This window comes from Capra hircus, chromosome 5 (genome assembly GCF_001704415.2).
Source record: "Capra hircus breed San Clemente chromosome 5, ASM170441v1, whole genome shotgun sequence".
Lineage (NCBI taxonomy): Eukaryota > Metazoa > Chordata > Mammalia > Artiodactyla > Bovidae > Capra > Capra hircus.
In genome coordinates this window covers 67099495-67117666 of record NC_030812.1, presented here as the reverse complement: position 1 = coordinate 67117666, position 18172 = coordinate 67099495, and the positions used below count along the sequence as shown (strand labels likewise).

The 18172-nt window shown below is 37.1% G+C and overlaps 1 protein-coding gene across 3 annotated transcripts in view; it reads left to right on the top strand.

Annotated features, from left to right (window-relative positions):
• The window catches only part of SLC41A2 (solute carrier family 41 member 2), a 146745-nt gene that overhangs the window by 84126 nt on the left and 44447 nt on the right, over positions 1–18172 (top strand). For all 3 annotated transcript variants that reach the window (XM_018048199.1, XM_018048197.1, XM_018048198.1), the window contains exons 4-6: positions 1369–1440; positions 5496–5640; positions 8248–8394. In XM_018048199.1, the coding sequence (XP_017903688.1) occupies positions 1369–1440; positions 5496–5640; positions 8248–8394 (364 nt within the window). The remainder of the gene's footprint in view (positions 1–1368; positions 1441–5495; positions 5641–8247; positions 8395–18172) is intronic.

The following is an 18172-nucleotide window of genomic DNA, read 5'->3' as shown; positions in this document are numbered from 1 at the left end:
TCTTATACCTGTTTCTTAAACACTAAACCTGAGATAGGTCCACCCTTTAAACATGGCTTATACTTTTTAGGGCTTCTCTGGTGGCTCAGACTGTAAAGCGTCTGCCTGCAGTGCAGGGGCCCCGGGTTCAATCCCTGGGTTGGCAAGATCCCCTGGAGAAGGAAATGGCAACCCACTCCAGTACTCTTGCCTGGAAAATTCCATGGACTGAGGAGTCTGGTGGGCTACAGTCCATGGGGTTGCAAAGAGTCCGACACGACTGAGTGACTTCACTTTCACTTCACTTATACTTTATTCACTAGAGCAGAGACTCAGAGCTACAAACACAAGTTTTATGAATAATTCAGACTTCTGGGCTTAGGAAGCAAATAATCCAAGTAAAGAGAGCAAGAATAATTATTCTCAAACACTGAAAAATCTTAATATGTGCATTTGCTTGATACTTTGAGACAACAGTCAAGAGTGAAGTTAGAGAACAGAATCTGTTTTTCCAGATTGAAACAGGGAATGTTGATGTGGCACTTAACCTGTTGGTTTGAAACCAGTGAGCTAAACTATGGTTTGTCCATGGTTAACTACCCATAAATAATTACCCTTATGTATCTGCTACTTTACCCATTCATCTGTCTTCAATAATCAACCATATAATGAATAATTGAAACTTGGCTCAGTGAATTTTTAATAATAATTGCTTATTGCTTTCCAAATGACTGCATTAGAAAAACTGTCAGGTTTGGATATATGTTTTTTGAATCCTAAGTTGTTGAAAAGTATGATTTAGCTTACAGAGCAATTGAATGTGTGAATAAAATATTAATTTCTGGAGAATATTCTTCCATTTAGCCAACAGATATATACATTTTAATAGTGAGATACATTATCAACATTCATATGTGAACAACATGAATTTTTTATTGATAATTTTGACTCAATTATGACTCAAATATAAATTATATGAATTATTTATTTACATCTGGTTTTTTGGTCAATGCATAAGTTTCATGATGTGGAATTAAATGCTAGCATCTCAAAATTATGTAATTATTTATGTTGGGGCTTAGTAGACAAAATTTAACATATTAGGATGATACTTGATGTTAGTTGTAAGATAGCGGAGGGCAGGTGGACAATACTAACCGGTTCTTTTGAGTTAGGAATTAAGTTAAAAATTTTTTTTACTAAACATCTCAGGCAAGCTAAATATGAGATGCAAGACTTGTAGTGAATTTAGAATTATAGTTAATATCAGTATAAGCTCATCAGATATACTAAAGGATTGTTTTTGGCTTTAATACTTAATATGCTATTTAAGCAGAATAGAGGGCATATAGTTTACTCAGTGATACATGAAAATATTCATTTTAACAGGTAAACATTGGGAAGATGGATTCACCCATTGAAAAGTGGAACCTAATAATTGGCAACTTGGCTTTAAAACAGGTAAGTGATATGTGTAAGTGATATGTGATATGTGTAAGTGATATATTTATGAACAAATGATAGAATAAATGGATAACTTCTGAAAGTTTTCTTTTTCTGGAAACATTGTATTTTTCTAAATATGGAAAATGTATGACATACAAAATATAGAGTAAATATAAAAAATACTTTCTCCCATATGTAGTAGAGCCAGAATTTGAGTTAATATGTGTACAAATAAATATGTAGCACTTCATTGCTTAGATGCTGTTTTTCTTTGACTTTTTAAAAGTAAATCCTCTAATTAAACTTCGCTCATTTGTATATGATAGGATGTGTAAGCTGAATTTTCCTTAATTTGTTAATATTATCAGTGTTAATACAAATGAGCACATTAAATTGTCAATTATATATAGATTATCTACAAGTCTTTCTAATCTCAGGGGAATATCTCTTTCTCTCCCACTACTGCTGCTATCCCCAAGACACAAGACTGCAGCCCTCAGCACCTCTTTAGCAAATCTGAGTTTATGAAGTGCTTGCTAATTAAAAAAAAAAATTTTTTTTAAATTTGGCTGAGCTGTGCAGCATGTGGGTTTTTAGTTCCCCTGCTAGGGATCAAACCTGTGCCCCCTGCATTGGAAGTACAGAGTTATAACCACTAGACCATTGGAGAAGTCTGGCTCAACTAATTTTAATGTTAGGTCAACTCAGAGATAATGTTGAGAACGTGGTTGCAAAAAAGAACTTTCATGTAATGTTCAAAGACAAAGAAATAAAGGCAATTTGGGGATATAGGCTTTTAAAAGGTATCTGTGTTTCTAAGATCACAGGGTTAGAGACAAGAAAATTTGAAATCCAGTCTCAGCTCTAGCAATCACCAGCTATATAATGTTTGTTAATTTAGCCTTTCTTCTATGTTTCATTTTCCTCTTCATTTCCATAGTATTGCACTAGAGATACCCAAGATCCTTTTCAGCTTGAAACTGTAGGAATCTATGCTGGAGTAATAACCAATATGTCCAACAACCAGTAGGCTACTTATAAATTAATAAATGAAAATTTGAAAATATACCCTATTTTATTCTTTAAGTACCCTAAACTCTTACTAAGTAATATGAGTTAGACTATAAATCATTCTAATAATTTTCCACCTCTGCTTTTGTTTTATTTTCTTAAGAAGTGCTCATCCTTCTTAAAAAATTTTATTTATTTATTTATGGCTGTGCTGGGTCCTCATGGCTGTGTGGGCTTTCTTTACCTACAGCAAGTGGGAGCTCCTCTCTCGTTGCGGTGCGCGGGCTTTGCATCGCAGTGGCTTCTCTTGTTGCAGAGCACAGGCTCTAGACGTGCAGACGTCAGCAGTCGTGGCTCACGGGCTTAGGCACTCGTCAGCATGTGGGATCTTCCCAGACCAGGGATGGAGCCCCTGTCCCCTGCATTGGCAGGCGGATTCTTAACCGCTGGACCACCAGGAAAGTCCCCATCTCTGCTTTTAACTTTTCCTTTCACTCTTAGTCTCCACCCTTCCCTTGCCATCCTCTCTTCCGTAACTGTTGGTCAGAATGAGAGCTAGAGATGGCTGGGGTTTCACTGATCCTATCATAATAGTTGCCACAGCCTGAAGTCTGTGTCTTTGTCTCACTCCATCAAGGATGCATGAGAAACGGGGAACCCCACACGGGCTCATCAGGACCCAGCTGGTATAAGCCAGTGAGGCAGCAACTGGTTGGAGTCTAGTTACCTGTAGACAAAAGCAGAGGGGAGAAGAAAATAAGGTCAGGTGGGGGGTGACAGTGGTGCTATCTCTGAAGCTTTATCTGCTCCAGCTTGTGAAGGAGTAGACGGCTGGCTGGGGGAGTAGGGCGGGCTGGCAGAGCTCCTCTGACTTGAGGCTGGCTGTGGAGGGGATGGGTGGGGAGGGATGAGAAGGACAGAGGCACCTCATGCTGGCATTAGCTGGTGTGCGTGTTCTTCTGACTATTAAATGGGATCCCAAGCAGATGACCATCACAGAATTTCTTCACAGTTGTACACAGTGGCCACCTTAACCTGTCCATAAATTGTCAAATAAAGTAGGTATTTATTTATTGGGAACCCCAGAGTTCCCAATCTCATTGAAGAGTCATTCCCTCACCAGGACAGATGTATCCTGTGTTCACGTCTATTTAGGCCCGTGACTCCTGTTAACCTCCCCAGCTCCTCCTTAACCTGGAGTTTGCTCTTCTCTTGGGTACAATTGGGTGTTTCCTTTGCAGGTTTACACAACAGGACTTCTTTATCTCAGCTGTGTGTGTGTTACAATGTCTTCCATAGGCTCCCTAGTTCTGTATTTCATTTCCAAGAAACAAAAACTCTGCATTTTATTTCTAAGAAAAACCTTGGAGTGACAGTATTAGAATTTAAATTATTAATTTTATCACTTTTACATATATTGTTTACTAACCAGTATCAGACATTACCTTGTCCACAAAGGTCTGTCTAGTCAAGGCTATGGTTTTTCCAGTAGTCATGTATGGATGTGAGAGTTGGACTATAAAGAAAGCTGAGCACTGAAGAATTGATGCTTTTGAACTGTGGTGTTGGAGAAGACTGTTGAGAGTCCCTTGGACTGCAAGGAGATCCAGCCAGTCCATCCTAAAGGAGATTAGTCCTGGGTGTTCATTGGAAGGACTGATGTTGAAGCTGAAACTCCAGTACTTTGGCCACCTGATGCAAAGAATTGACTCATTTGAAAAGACCCTGTTGCTGGGAAAGATTGAGGGCAGGAGGAGAAGGGGACGACAGAGGATGAGATGGTTGGATGGCATCACCAACACAATGGACATGGGTTTGGGTGGACTTCGGGAGCTGGAGATGGACAGTTCATGGGGTCACAAAGAGTTGGACGTGACTGAGTGACTGAACTGAACTGAACCAGGATCAGAATGCCGAAGTATCGTAACAACTGATACTAGCATAGTGATGCTTGCAGCTTGCCTCTCAGCACTAAATCTGCTGCAATGAAAGATCTGGGGCTGGAATCCAGGCTATCTGAACTTGCTAGCCTGGCTTTTCCATTAATTTACTCTATGACAAAATCAGAATACTTGGGTTTTTCACCTGGAGCCCTGGATTTCAGTACATGGGTTAGCTTCAGAGAGTCTCTGAGCACACAGAAATTCTGCTCAAAATTTTGACTGCATTTGTGTTTTCATGGAGAGAAGAATCAATAAAACTCTCACCAGATTGTCAAAGGAGTCCATGACACAAACACAATAAGAATAAGTGAACTAGAGGTGCCTTTAGGGTTTCTTTTGGTTCTAGCATTAGTCTAACGTGATTCTAAGAGTTCACAGTGTCTTTTTTAGTTGCTTTTTTTTTTTTTTGAGGGTTTCTTTGTGCTACCACTGTGGAAAGTACTTTATATATTCATGTAATTCACTTAAATACAAAAATAACCCTTCCATGTTCAATATTACCATTTTTCAGTTTAGGAGCTGAAGTTTTAATAGCTATTTGTGAAGTTATTTTTTAATGTCTGCCTCTCCCATTGACCAGGAGCTCTGTGAGAGCAGGAAATAAATTTGTTTTGACCACTGTTGTAGCCTAACACCAAGCATAGCACCTTGTATATAGTAGATCCTAAATTAATGCTTGTTGAATAACTTACCACAAGATTAAGTGGTATAGCTAGGAATGAAACCCTTATCATTTGATTATAGAATTCAGTCTCGTGCCAATATTGCCTCAAGAGTCAGACTTAAGCTACGTGGATTGGGTACTTTTCAGTCTTAAGGTTGGTATTTTCTTAGATGATCTATGGATTTCACCACCAACGTCACTTAAGATGCTTGTTAAAAATACATTCCTAAACCCCATTCCATACCTACTGCTACCAGATCAGGGCACTTTGAGAACCCACTAGCTTAGGGAATAGTAAAACTAAAATGTAGTAGCTTCTTCAAAAGGTAAGGCAGCTCAGTTACCATATATAATACTTTCTTTTGACTCCTTATGTGCCTATTGACATCATCAAAAAAAATGTGTTTTCTCAATGAATAATTCAGTTGGGTTTTATTGAATATTTTTTTAAGGTTCAAGCAACAGTAGTTGGCTTCCTAGCAGCTGTGGCAGCAATTATATTGGGCTGGATTCCAGAGGGAAAATACTATCTTGATCATTCCATACTTTTGTGCTCTAGCAGTGTAGCAACTGCCTTCATTGCATCGCTCCTACAGGGTAAGTAAATTTGTCAGTGTCTCCTCTGCAGTCTCTGCTTTCTAATTATTCATTTTCCATGTTAGCTATTTTTACTTAACTGATATTTTTTCATTATTTTAAAAAAACAGAGAAAAGTTATCTACAACTTTTCAAATAGCTTATTTCAGATATATTTATATGTATCACATGTAAACCTTAGCACACAGAGCAAGCTTTCTAAGGTTCTGTCTTGGCTTTAGGTCTCCTGGTACAGCTCCCAAACAAGACCAGGAAAATAGCCTAGAGATTTTATTTGTCTCTGTAAGTTAAATGAATTGAGAAGCTCCTTTCTGGAAATCACGCAGAAGATTTGCTAGCTTGTCATTTGAGTAACAAGTATTCCAGGAATTCTAGATTTCAAAAGCTGCCCCTCCATTAAAATTTTTTGAAGTTTCAGATTTCAAAAAAATTCCTTTACTGTTTCTGTGGCAGTAGAAGTATAACCATATGCTTAACAGAGCATATTGTTGGCTATAGAATGTTAAAGAGCCAGAAGTTTTTTAGTTGGGATACCATTTTTATATTGATTTTTTTATATGAACTTCACACTGGAGAACTAGATTATGGAATCATAATCATAAAGACTTGTTAATTTTTATTTATAATTGCCATCTTCTCATTTTATATCACCAGCAAGGTTAAAAATGGCATACCCTCATATCAGGTGATCTCATACAATGAAGGTAACTTTTGGGGCTAGATTCTGATAATTTGGTGGCTCAGACTGTAAAGAGTCTTCCTGCAATGCAGGAGACCCGGGTTCGATCCCTGGGTTGGAAAGATTCCCCTGGAGAAGGAAATGGCAACCCACTCCAGTATTCTTGCCTAGAAAATACTGTGGGTGGAGGAGCCTGGCAGGCTACAGTCTGTGGGGTTGGAAAGAGTCGGACACAACTGAGCAACTTCACTTTCTTTCTTTTCTAATAATTTAGAAGCTCTTATTAAAGTTAAGACCTGGCTACAAAAATATTTTCAAGCATTTTGTTTTAGTACTCAAATTATACCAAGGGTAGTATCTTGTCTTTATATAGAATTACTGGAATTGACTGATGTTAACATGGGTAAAGCAGAGCGAAGTTATGCTATTGGAAAGTTGATTTCTGGTAAGAAAAAGTGTTAAAGCATTAACACTATTACTTTAGACTCAATTGCTTTTGTTTTCCCTCTAGTTTCATTTAGAAAGAATTGTTTTAAAAAATTCAGACTAACAAGTATCTGTATTGCCTGGGATTTTTAAAACTTTAAAATTCAGATTTTAAAAATATAAGTCTACACCTTTATTTTGAATAATGTGTATTCCACTTTTATAGTAACTTGACCTTTATATATGTAGAGCAGATGGTATTGAACCACCTTTTGTAGGTGAGAAAACTAACTTAGGTCAGTTGGCTTGTAAAATTTCATCAGCTTATTGACAGAAAAATCAGAATTAAAACCTGTTTCTTATCTCTCAACTCTTTTCCCTGGTCCATGATGGCAAAATAACTTTTTTCAGCTGAAATTATAAATAGCATTCTGTCATAGGAGAACTTTCCACATTGATCTTTAAATGTACTAATTTTGAAAAAAAAATTATATGATCACATCTTGAATGATTATTGTAATATACATTTAAATGTTTTTCCTGCTTTTTTTTCTATTTACAATGATATTATGGGAAAGGTAAGTCCATAGATTGAAAAAGCCTCCAGAATATAAGATGTAAGGCATTGAACCAAGACAGAATTTATACTTTTAATAATTTTGGCCTTACAGGTAGTAGGAAAAACACTGTTATAAGCCGTGTGACCTTAAGCAAGGATTTAATTTATGCTTAGCATGTAAATTAACTAATCTTAAATTTTCTCTGTCCTGCATCCTGTTAATAGGTTGGCATGAGAAAATCTGTCCAGTATGGTATAGATATGATGTTACCATTTTCCTCCCATTTCTATATTCAAGAATATGAGGATTTAAATGTATAAGAACCCAGTCACATTTTCATCTTCTGTTGTTGTAGGTTTATAGACAGAAACTTCGGGGTTTAAGAATATCCTTTACAAAGACTGCTTCTTGTAGTCTGACCTCCCATGTTCAAAATTTAATTACTCTTCTCTTCCTAATACTTCAACACTTTTTAATAAAAAATGGGGCAAGCATTTCTGGCTACCTCTATGTGAACAAATCTGGTTTTGCTGGCGTCCTTCTCAGTTGCTATCTGTGTAAATATAACTCACCTTTCTTTGACATTTTCATACTTTATTTGAGGGTTAAAATAAAATCTTTGGCTTTGTACACATGAATACATTACATCCAAGAATGCATGTTACTAAATTGGAAACTTTAATGTTATTTTACAGTAGCCTTTCAGGTCTCTAAATGCAGCACTGAACTTCTCACATCTTTTGTGATCCCTACTTGGAATTTGTTGAAAGACACTTCACCAAAACATTCAAGTAAAATGTTTTGTTTGCTTTAGTCAGCTTATCTAAGCAGCCTAACGGGAACTGATGCGCTATTTGTCTAGTGCGTGTACTTCAGTATTTTGGGGAATGGATCTTCTTTAAACCATAGCACAAAAAGTAATTAACTTTTGTTTTTTCCTAGGAATAATAATGGTTGGGGTTATCGTTGGCTCAAAGAAGACCGGTATAAACCCTGATAATGTTGCTACACCCATTGCTGCTAGTTTTGGTGACCTTATAACTCTTGCCATATTAGCTTGGATAAGTCAGGGTTTGTACTCCTGTCTCGGTAAGTTGACCTGAAATTAAATATAATGATTATTCAGAGTCTCTTTAAATAAATATGTTGCAGCAATATCATGACTCACAGTGGCCTTCATCTGTGTTGGAACTGTGGTTGAGGCTCATTAGAACAATCACTGCTACTTGCTGTACACCTACTATGTGTTGTGGTTCTCACATCCTTCTTCTCTTCATAAAGAATCTAACACTCTAAAAGATAAGGAATATCATCTCTGATTTCAGATGAGAAAACTGAGGGTCATAGAGGTTATGTGTATTACCCACTGTTTGTAGGAAGGTTGAATGCAAGTCTATCATAGTCTTTGAATTCTCTCCTCTGAATATGTAGCACTGAGCATCAACCCACAGGATTCTGAAACATGTTGCACTGTTGTCACAGAGCATAAGGTTGTGCTTGAAATTTAGTGATTTTCCCCCATATCAGAAACCAGTGTGGCAATTCATAATAGCAGCTGAAAAATCACCATGAAAATTAGCCCGAGTGTTGTGGGAATTTGAAGTCATCTTATATATGCAATTCCTGATAATAGTTATTGGGTATTTATAGAATCTGATGAATTGTTTTAATGCAAATTTACACTCCGGAGCTATTGTCAATGTAAATGTATATGATTTGTGAACATACATTTAGTGATAAAAGTTGATTGTAGTTTCATTTTTTTAGATGCCAAATTTTTTAAAAAATTAAAAGAAAATATAAACCCACAGTAATACAAAAAGAGAGAGAAAGGTAGTTTATCAGCCAAGCCAGAAACAAACATATATTCACATATCCTCATATATTTTCGTGGATTCTAGACAGATTTATGGTTTACTTTAGAATAAGTCTAAAAGTACATTTGGTTTGAAGAAGTCAGAATCTCAGATAAATGTTTTTGAACTAAAGAAAGAGCTTTAGCCTAACCAAGGCAGTGATTTTCTGCTACCTTTGGAGATATCAAGAGAAGCTTCATTTAGTATATAAAATTACCTTACATTATTTAGTGAGTGATATAAAAAAGCAATACTCATTAAGATGATGTATATTCAAGGAAAATTCTCTTTTGGAAGATAAGATGTGTCTGTGTGTTGTAAGGTAGAAGATAATAAATGATCAAGGACCCAAATATAAGATCTTGTTCCCATACTAGATAAAGGTATAGTATTTGCACCCTTGAGTACTCAAACTACTGTGAAGTAATTTGTAACACATTTCTCAGCTGCCCGCCAAACACCAGGGTGTCTCCCCAGTTAAAGCCATTGAAGAATGTTCCTATAAATACGACAGTTGTTATAATGAGACAGACTAAATATTTGGATACTTCATATGATAAATCGGTTTTTGAGGAAAATCTCACTTTTAAAATTTATTTCTAAAAATTATACAAGTGGTAAACTCTCCTTACAAAAGACTTGATCAAAATGTGTTGTTCTCTAAAAATTTTAATATTTTGAGTGTTATAGACAATAAATAGTGTTTAAGTCATGAAATAAAAAGTGAAATATAATGATAGTATAGATCATAATTTTGAAAAATAGTTTTATTATCAAATATTGCTTAGACTTTTCTAGGCCTGTGTTCTGAAAGTTGACGCATCATAATTCAAGATGGCTTCACTAAAACAGAATCTTTTATGTCTCGTCGGTGTCGTTTTGGTTCCTTGAGATGAGATTGTTTTCCTGGGCTGCTGATTGATTCCGGTTAATCTGGAGGTGTTTCTGAAGTCACTGTGTGCATTATGAGCACTAGGGGGCCTCATAGCACCAGCCGTGGGGATCCTAGTACTGAGGGCGTTGTGAACGGAGGTTAGAAACGGGCACCAACAGCGGGGACACGTGCACGCCCGTGGCTGGTGCATGGCAGTGTGTGGCCAAAACCACCACAGTATTGTAATTAGCCTTCAATTAGAATAAATTAATTTAAAAAATTCCAAGACCCCCTCATGCTGCCGAGTGGGATGCCTAGCTCTGGGAAACAAAGGTTTAATTCCTGAATTAAATATATTGGAAACACTTAGCAGTCTTTAGAGATAAAAAGGGGATTTCATGGCAACCATAGGCTTTGGTTGTAAATAGAGGCCGTGAATCGTGTGGCTCTGAAAGAACCGAACACGGAGAAGTCTCACTTAACTCCCCACCTAAGAGTTTTGGATATTCGGAAACAACTTCGAATAGCGCCCCTGGTGTCCTGAGGCTCACTCCACAGCCATTCAGTCTGCTGCCTTTCTTTCACTCCCAGTAAATGTGCTGATTTCTGATGCCTGAAGTAAACATGGAATTTCCCCCCTTCCCGCCTATCCAGTCCTCCAAAACAAACACGACAAAAGAAACTAAGCTTTAAGAAAATAATTTAAAAGAAGAAACTAAGCTTTGTTTACTCTTCCTGACTTTATTTTGTCACAGCCCTGGGGAAGCCTCTATTGCTTAGTGAACAGAGTTAGAGTTTAAGCCTGGTCTTCAGGCCTCTTGGAGACTTAACCTTCTCAAGCTCCCAGCCGCCCCTCCCTTTCTTATATTCCAGCCAAACTCCAACATTTACTGATTCTCATACATGCTGGTGTTTTTTGTCTTTTCTTTCTTACGTTATCCCCCTCCTCTCCCTCAAGGTCAATCAGAATCATCATTTTTCAGTACTAAATTAATAGATTCCCTAATCTTAGGTAAACTTTTTCTCCCCTGAATTCTATAGCATGTTATTGACATTTCTCTTAAGATATTCTTTACATCTGGCCAGTCATTATAGCTTTTAAAGTAAATGTCTCTTCCCTTATAAAGGTATAAAGGAAGGACAAAACTGTCTTTATTTTCTGTATTTGTTTTGTAGACCCCATATACTGTATACATAATGAGTGTTAAATAAATAGCACTTCATCACATGCTTTATTCTTTTAGAAAGCTATCCCGTTAATGTGTGTAGAAATTATTAAGGAGGTGGTGTATATATGGAAAATGGAGGACAGATATCCCTCTGAATGACTTTGCCACAGTACCTAGTCAATAACATAATAGATTGTAATGAAAAAAAAAAAGATCCTTTTAGAGAAGACATAGTATAAGGAAGTTATTGGAAGGGTATACTGCCTTAGCAGAAAGTATCTAGTATCACCATAGGAAAATAAAAAGGGCAACCTGTGGCTGGAAAAGACCTATTTCAAATGAAAATAGAGGAAATAGAAGGTCAGTTTACAGTGTAATGTAAGCTCTAGATTATAATATGCTTAGATTTGACTTGCAGAGAAAATATAAAGGCATTTATTCATGCATACAGTAATATTTAAACATATAGTAACCTTTTATATTAGAATATAATTCCTTTACAAAGTTGTGTTAGTTTCTGCTGTACAACAAAGTGGATCAGCTATATGTATCTGTATGTATATATAGCTGGTCTTCCCTCCTGACTCAGACGGTAAAGAATCTGCCCGCAATGCAGGAGACACGGGTTCAATCCCTGGGTTGGGAAGATCTCCTAGAGAAGAGAATGGCTATGCACACCAGTATTTTGCCTGGAGAATTCTATGGACAGAGGAGTCTGGCAGGCTACAGTCTATGGGGTCGCAAAGAGTTGGGCATGACTGAGCAACTAACAAACGTATATCCTCTCCCTCTTGAGCCCCCATCCCATTCCTCTAGGTCATCAGAGAGCACTGAGCTCAGCTCCCTCTGCTATACAGCAGCTTCCCACTAGCTAATTTACACATGGTAGTGTATATATTAGAGCAGGCAATGGCAACCCACTCTAGTACTATTGCCTGAAAAATCCCATGGACGGAGGAACCTGGTAGGCTGCAGTCCATGGGGTCCCTAGGAGTCGGACACGACTGAGCGACTTCACCTTCACTTTTATGCATTGGAGAAGGAAATGGCAACCCACTCCAGTATTCTTGCCTGGAGAATCCCAGGGACGGACGAGCCTGGCGGGCTGCCGTCTATGAGGTCGCACAGAGTTGGACACGACTGAAGAGACTTAGCAGCAGCAGCTGCTGCAGTGTATATATCAGGGGCTTCCCAGGTGGCACTAATGTAAAGAACCTGTCTGCCAGTGCAGGAGATGTAAGAGACATGGATTTGATCCCTGGGTTGGAAAGATCCCCTGGAGAAGGGGATGGAAACCACTGCAGTATTCTTGCCTGGAGAGTCCCATGGACAGAGGAGCCTGGCAGGCTACAATCCATGGGGTCACAGAGTCGGACATGATTGAGAGGCTAACACTTTCAGTGTGTATAAAAATACGTAGCAATCTTTAAAAGCTATTGTGCGCTAAGTCGCTTCATCCTTTAAAAAGCTATTAAAAGGGTCTAAAGTTGGACCAGTAACAGAAATAGCTGTACACAATGATTGTTGCCTTTTCTTTTTCTTGACTGCATAATTTTAAAGGATTTTAAACACTCTTTTTCTCAATTATTTATAACTATGTGGTTATATAATTCCTGTATGCACAATGTATATACTGATTGGAAAAATTATCAGCTTTTCTCTTTTCAGGCAAGATCTGAGCAGCAAAATGTTGGCTCATTTTAACTTTAGAAAGATGGCTTAAGAAGAAATAAGCTCTAAGAACAGTAATAGCCTCAGGTTGTTACTTGGGTCCTGTGGAGACTAACAAGGAGGCCACCTGTAACATATTTACAAAACATTCTAGAGTATCACTGCCTTGATTTGAGTAGAATCTAAAATCATTGTGCTTGTCACTCTTCTACAGAGTTCTTTAGACCTGAACATCCCCAGTTTAGAGTGACTCCTATAAGGTCTGTTAAGTGAGGAAATTCTGATGACTGTTATAAAGGGCATTTTAAAAATTGTTTCCAACTTTCCATGCTCACTTCTTTGTTGTTCACACACAAACAGCTAACATATAAAAATGTCACTCAGAGCAGCTACATATTTAGGAAGGATTTAGGGTGAAAATAAGGAATGCTATTAATGAAATTGGGCTTCTCTTGTGGCTCTACTGGTAAAGAATCTGCCTGCAATGCAAGAGACCTGGGTTCGATCCCTGGGTTGGAAAGATCCCCTGGAGAAGGGAAAGGCTGCCTAACTCAGTATTCTGGCCTGGAGAATTCCATGGACTGTATTGTCCATGGGGTTGCAAAGAGTCAGACATGACTGAGTAACTTTAACTTCACTTCATTAATGAAACTATGTAATAATAGTTGCAAAACACCACCAGTTCAGTTCAGTCACTCAGTCATGTCCAACTCTTTGTGACCCCATGGACTGCAGCACACCAGGTGTCCCTGTCCATCACCATCTCCCAGAGTTTACTCAAATGCATGTCCATTGAGTCGGTAATGCCATCCAACCATCTCATCCTCTGTTGTCCCCTTCTCCTCCTGCCCTCAATCTTTCCCAGTCAAATTCAGGACTGATTTCCTTTAGGATGAACTGGTTGGATCTCCCTGCAGTCCAAGGGACTCTCAAGAGTCTTCTCCAACACCACAGTTCAAAAGCATCAATTCTTCAGTGCTCAGCTTTCCTTATAATCCAACTCTCACATCCATACATGACTGCTGGAAGAACCATAGCTTTGATTAGGCGGACGTTTGTTGGCAAAGTTATGTCTCTGCTTTTTAATATGCTGTCTAGGTTGATCATAACTTTTCTTCCAAGAAGTAAGCGTCTTTTAATTTCATGGCTGCAGTCACCATCTGCAGTGATTTTGGAGCCCAAGAAAATAAAGTCTGACAGTGTTTCCACTGTTTCCCCGTCTATTTGCCATGAACTGATGGGACCAGATGCCATGATCTTAGTTTTCTGAATGTTGGGTTTGAAGCCAGCTTTTCCACTCTCTCTCACTTTCATCAATAGGCTCTTTAATTCTTCTTCTTCACTTTCTGCCATAAGGGTGGTGTCATCTGCATATCTGAGGTTATTGATATTTCTCCCGGCAAACACTACCAACCATGTAATAAAAGATGAAAGCCATGAATAAAAAAGATGGCAATTTTGGGGCTTCCTTGGTGGTGCAATGGTTGAGGCTCTGAGCTTCCACTGTAGGGGGCACAGGTTTGATCCCTGGTTGGGGAACTAAGATCCCACATGTCATGTGACATGGCCAGAAAAAAACAGATGGCAGTTATATGTGACAGTTAAGTGGAATTATAGCAATTTGGACTACTTTAGCTAGGTTAATCATTACCTTTCTGTAGTTTACATGGGATCAGTATTAATGTATACAGATACTTTTTAGGCTTAAAATTTCACATTTTTTCTATAGGCCTGTGTTCAGTTCCATTGTTGCTGTAACAAATTACTGCAACCTGTGGCTTAAAACAATAGAAATTAATTTTCTTACCACTCTGGAGGCCAAAGTTCAAGATACTTGTTTTTCAGGGCTAAAATCATGGCATCAACAGGGTTTGTTCCTTCTGAAAGTTTCAAAGGGAAATCTGTCCCTTAAATGTTCCGTCTTCTGGTAGCTGCTAGCATTCCTTGGCTTGCAGCCATGATACTGATCTCTGCTTCTGTGGTCACACTGTGTCTTCTGTAGTCAAATTCTTCTCTACTTCCTGCCTTAAAGGACACCTGTGATTACATTAGGGCTCCCTATTTCAAAATGCTTGATTTAGTCACATCTGCAAAGCTCCCTTTGCCTTATGTGGTAACATTTACCGTTTCTAAAAATAAGTCTTTAATATTATGACATCCGGATTTATTTGGTGTTTTACAGATGTTATAATATTAAAGAATTGTTTTTAGAAAACTGCTAATGACACAAGCAGCAAGAGAAACTGATTAAATGCCAGACAGGAACTTCTGCATTAATATCAAAATCTAAAAGTGTCTAGCTTTCTAAATGAAATACATCTAAATGATCCTGCTCAGAAATAATATTTTGCCTTGATTTATGGGTATATCATAAATGGGTACTATAGTAGGCTGAATAATGAATGATTGTGCTCAAAGACATCCACATCCTGATCTCTAGAAACAGTAAAGCTGTGAATAAAAAAGATGGCAATTTTGGGGCTTCTTTGGTGGTGCAATGGTTGAGACTCTGAGCTCCACTGTGGGGGGACGGGTTTGATCCCTGGTTAGGGAACTAAGATCCCACATGTCATGTGACATGGCCAGAAAAAAACAGATGGCAGTTATGTGTGACAGTTCAGTGGAATTATAGCATTTGGACTGCTTTAGCTATGTTACTTTATCTTTTTCTGTCCATCTTCCTCTATGAATATGTGTATGTTCTTTGTCTTTTATAACTGACATTTTTAAAGAATATAGCCTTCACCTTTTTTTTTCATTGTTGGAATTTTAAAAACTTGAGATATAATTCAATTGTGCCATACAATTCATCTTTAAAAGTATATAATTCAGTAGTTTTTGTCATATTTATAAGATTGTGAAATCTATTATCTCATTCTGGAACATTTTCATCACCCTCCCCCAAAAAATACCTTTAGCAGTCACTTCCTATTCCACCCCACCCGCCCCCAGCACTGGCAACCACTAATATAGTTTCAGTCTCTATGGATTTGCCTATTCTAGACATTTCAGAAAATGGAATCATACAATATGTGACCTTTTATATTCTGTTTCCTTCTGTTAGCATGTTTCTAAGGTTCATGCTTTATCATGAAACACTACTGAATACCAAGTAGTACTAGATAATATTTCATTATATGGACTAGTAATGTGGCTGAATAATACTCCATTGTATGGATATATCACATTTTGTTTATCCATTTACCATTAGATGAACATTTGGGTTGCATCCACTTTTTGGCTGTTATGAATAATGCTGCTTTGAACACTGTTGTACACATTTTTGTGTGAACATATGTTTGCTGTTCTATTGATCCATACCTAGGAGTGGAAATTCTGGGTCATATGATAGTCTTTAACTTTTTGAGGAACTGCTCACTCATTTTTTATTTCTTTCCTGAGAAATTCTTCCCCCTCTTTGAAAATTCAGGGCAGTGATTCTGGGGTTAGGATGGGTGAGTGTTTTTTTCAACTTCAGATGTCCTTCCAGAGATCTGTTATTGAGAATAAATTGAAGGTCTGGCATGGTGCTCCTCTCTTGACCTGAAAATGAAGTACAAAGATGATCTGACCTAGCAGGATAGTTCTTTTCATTTGTAGTTAGTGGGCTTTAATGCTTTTAGTTTTCTGTTTAAGTCTATAAAGAGATTGTTGGCAGCCTTAGTTGTTTTAGGAGGTAAGAATGCTTCTTAATTTGAATGTTATTTATCCCTTCTAATGGCTTAGCAAGGAGAACTGGGAATGCCTCCAGTAAAGGTTTTTCATCTTTTAAAAAACTATGCAGAAAATTGCTCTATATGTAGCATTAGTCATATCCTTTCAAGTGGAAGACAATATTTAATATTTAATGAATTTTGTTAGCATAATTATTTTGAAGATGTGATGGCAAACCCAGCTAAAACCATGGGTATAAAATTTGTTTGGGCTTTATTTTAATATTTATAGTAATTGTTCTACCTGATTGGAAAAAAATGAATTTCTAATTCAAACACTTAATGATAGGTGAGGAGATCTTTAAATATCTTAAAAAGATGATAAAATATAAGATTTAATCCAAGATAAGGGTATGAATAACATTTGAAGAATTTTGTGAAATGTCAGAAAAGGGCTGGTAGGCTACAAAGACCATAAGATCAACTCTGTCTTTAAGTTATGAAGTCTCTACTATACAAAATAAGTATTAGAATCCTTGAGAAAAATCCAGGAATGTCTTAGCTAAAATCTCTGATAATAATAAAAGCTTTATCAGCTAGAATGATATTACCAAAAATGTCTTGAGATGATGCAACTGTTTCAAGAATGGGTAGGCAAACTTTTAACCCTAAGGTGATTTAGAATTCAGTTTAAAAATATTTGAGAATCAAAATTATGGTATGAATGATTTTATGCTAACAAAGCAGTACTTATTTTAAAATATACTTGTTTCTTAAGCCATTACAGTAACGTGTCAGTCTTTTGATTCCATTTTAAATTTTATAATCATGTTATTAATTTATCCTTATAATTGTCAAATAGAAATCTTACCAATTTTATATACATTGTATGAATATTTATGGAAACATAAGACTTAGCATATTTATACATTTGTTCGATTTAGCCAGATTACTTTAAGTACTAGGAATCTTTTGTGAGATAAATGAAATGCCTAAGTATAGTATCTCAGGGTATTTAACTAAGTTTGTAAATGCAACCAAATATAATTTCAAACTCTTAAAAATAATCTTTGGTTGGATGTTAGACATTATTAATGTAATGCTAAGTGCTTGACTTTTCTCCTACAAAGTATTAGACTTTGGTTTTTTTTTTTCTTTAAAAAAACTGTAGTTAATTTACAATGTTATGTTAGTTTCAAGTGTACAGCAAAGTGATTCAGTTATACATATATATATACAGATGTTCTTTTTCAGATTCTTCTCCTTTAGAGGTTATTACAAGATACTGAGTATAGTTCCCTGCGCTATATAGTAGGTCTTTGTTGTTTTCCTGTTTTATGCACAGCAGTGTGTGTACGGGAGAAGGAAATGGCAACCCACTCCAGTATTCTTGCCTAGAGAATCCCATGGACAGGGGAGTCTGGTGGGCTGCTGTCCATAGGGTCGCACAGAGTCGGACATGACTGAAGCAACTTAGCAGCAGTAGCAGCAGCAGCAGTGTGTGTATATTGATGTCAAACTCCTAATTTATCTCTGTCCTCTATCCCCCATCCCCTCTCTTTGGTAAACATGTTTGTTTCATATGTGTGTCAGTCTGTTTCTGTAAATAAGTTCATTTGTGTCATTTCTTTAGATTCCACATAT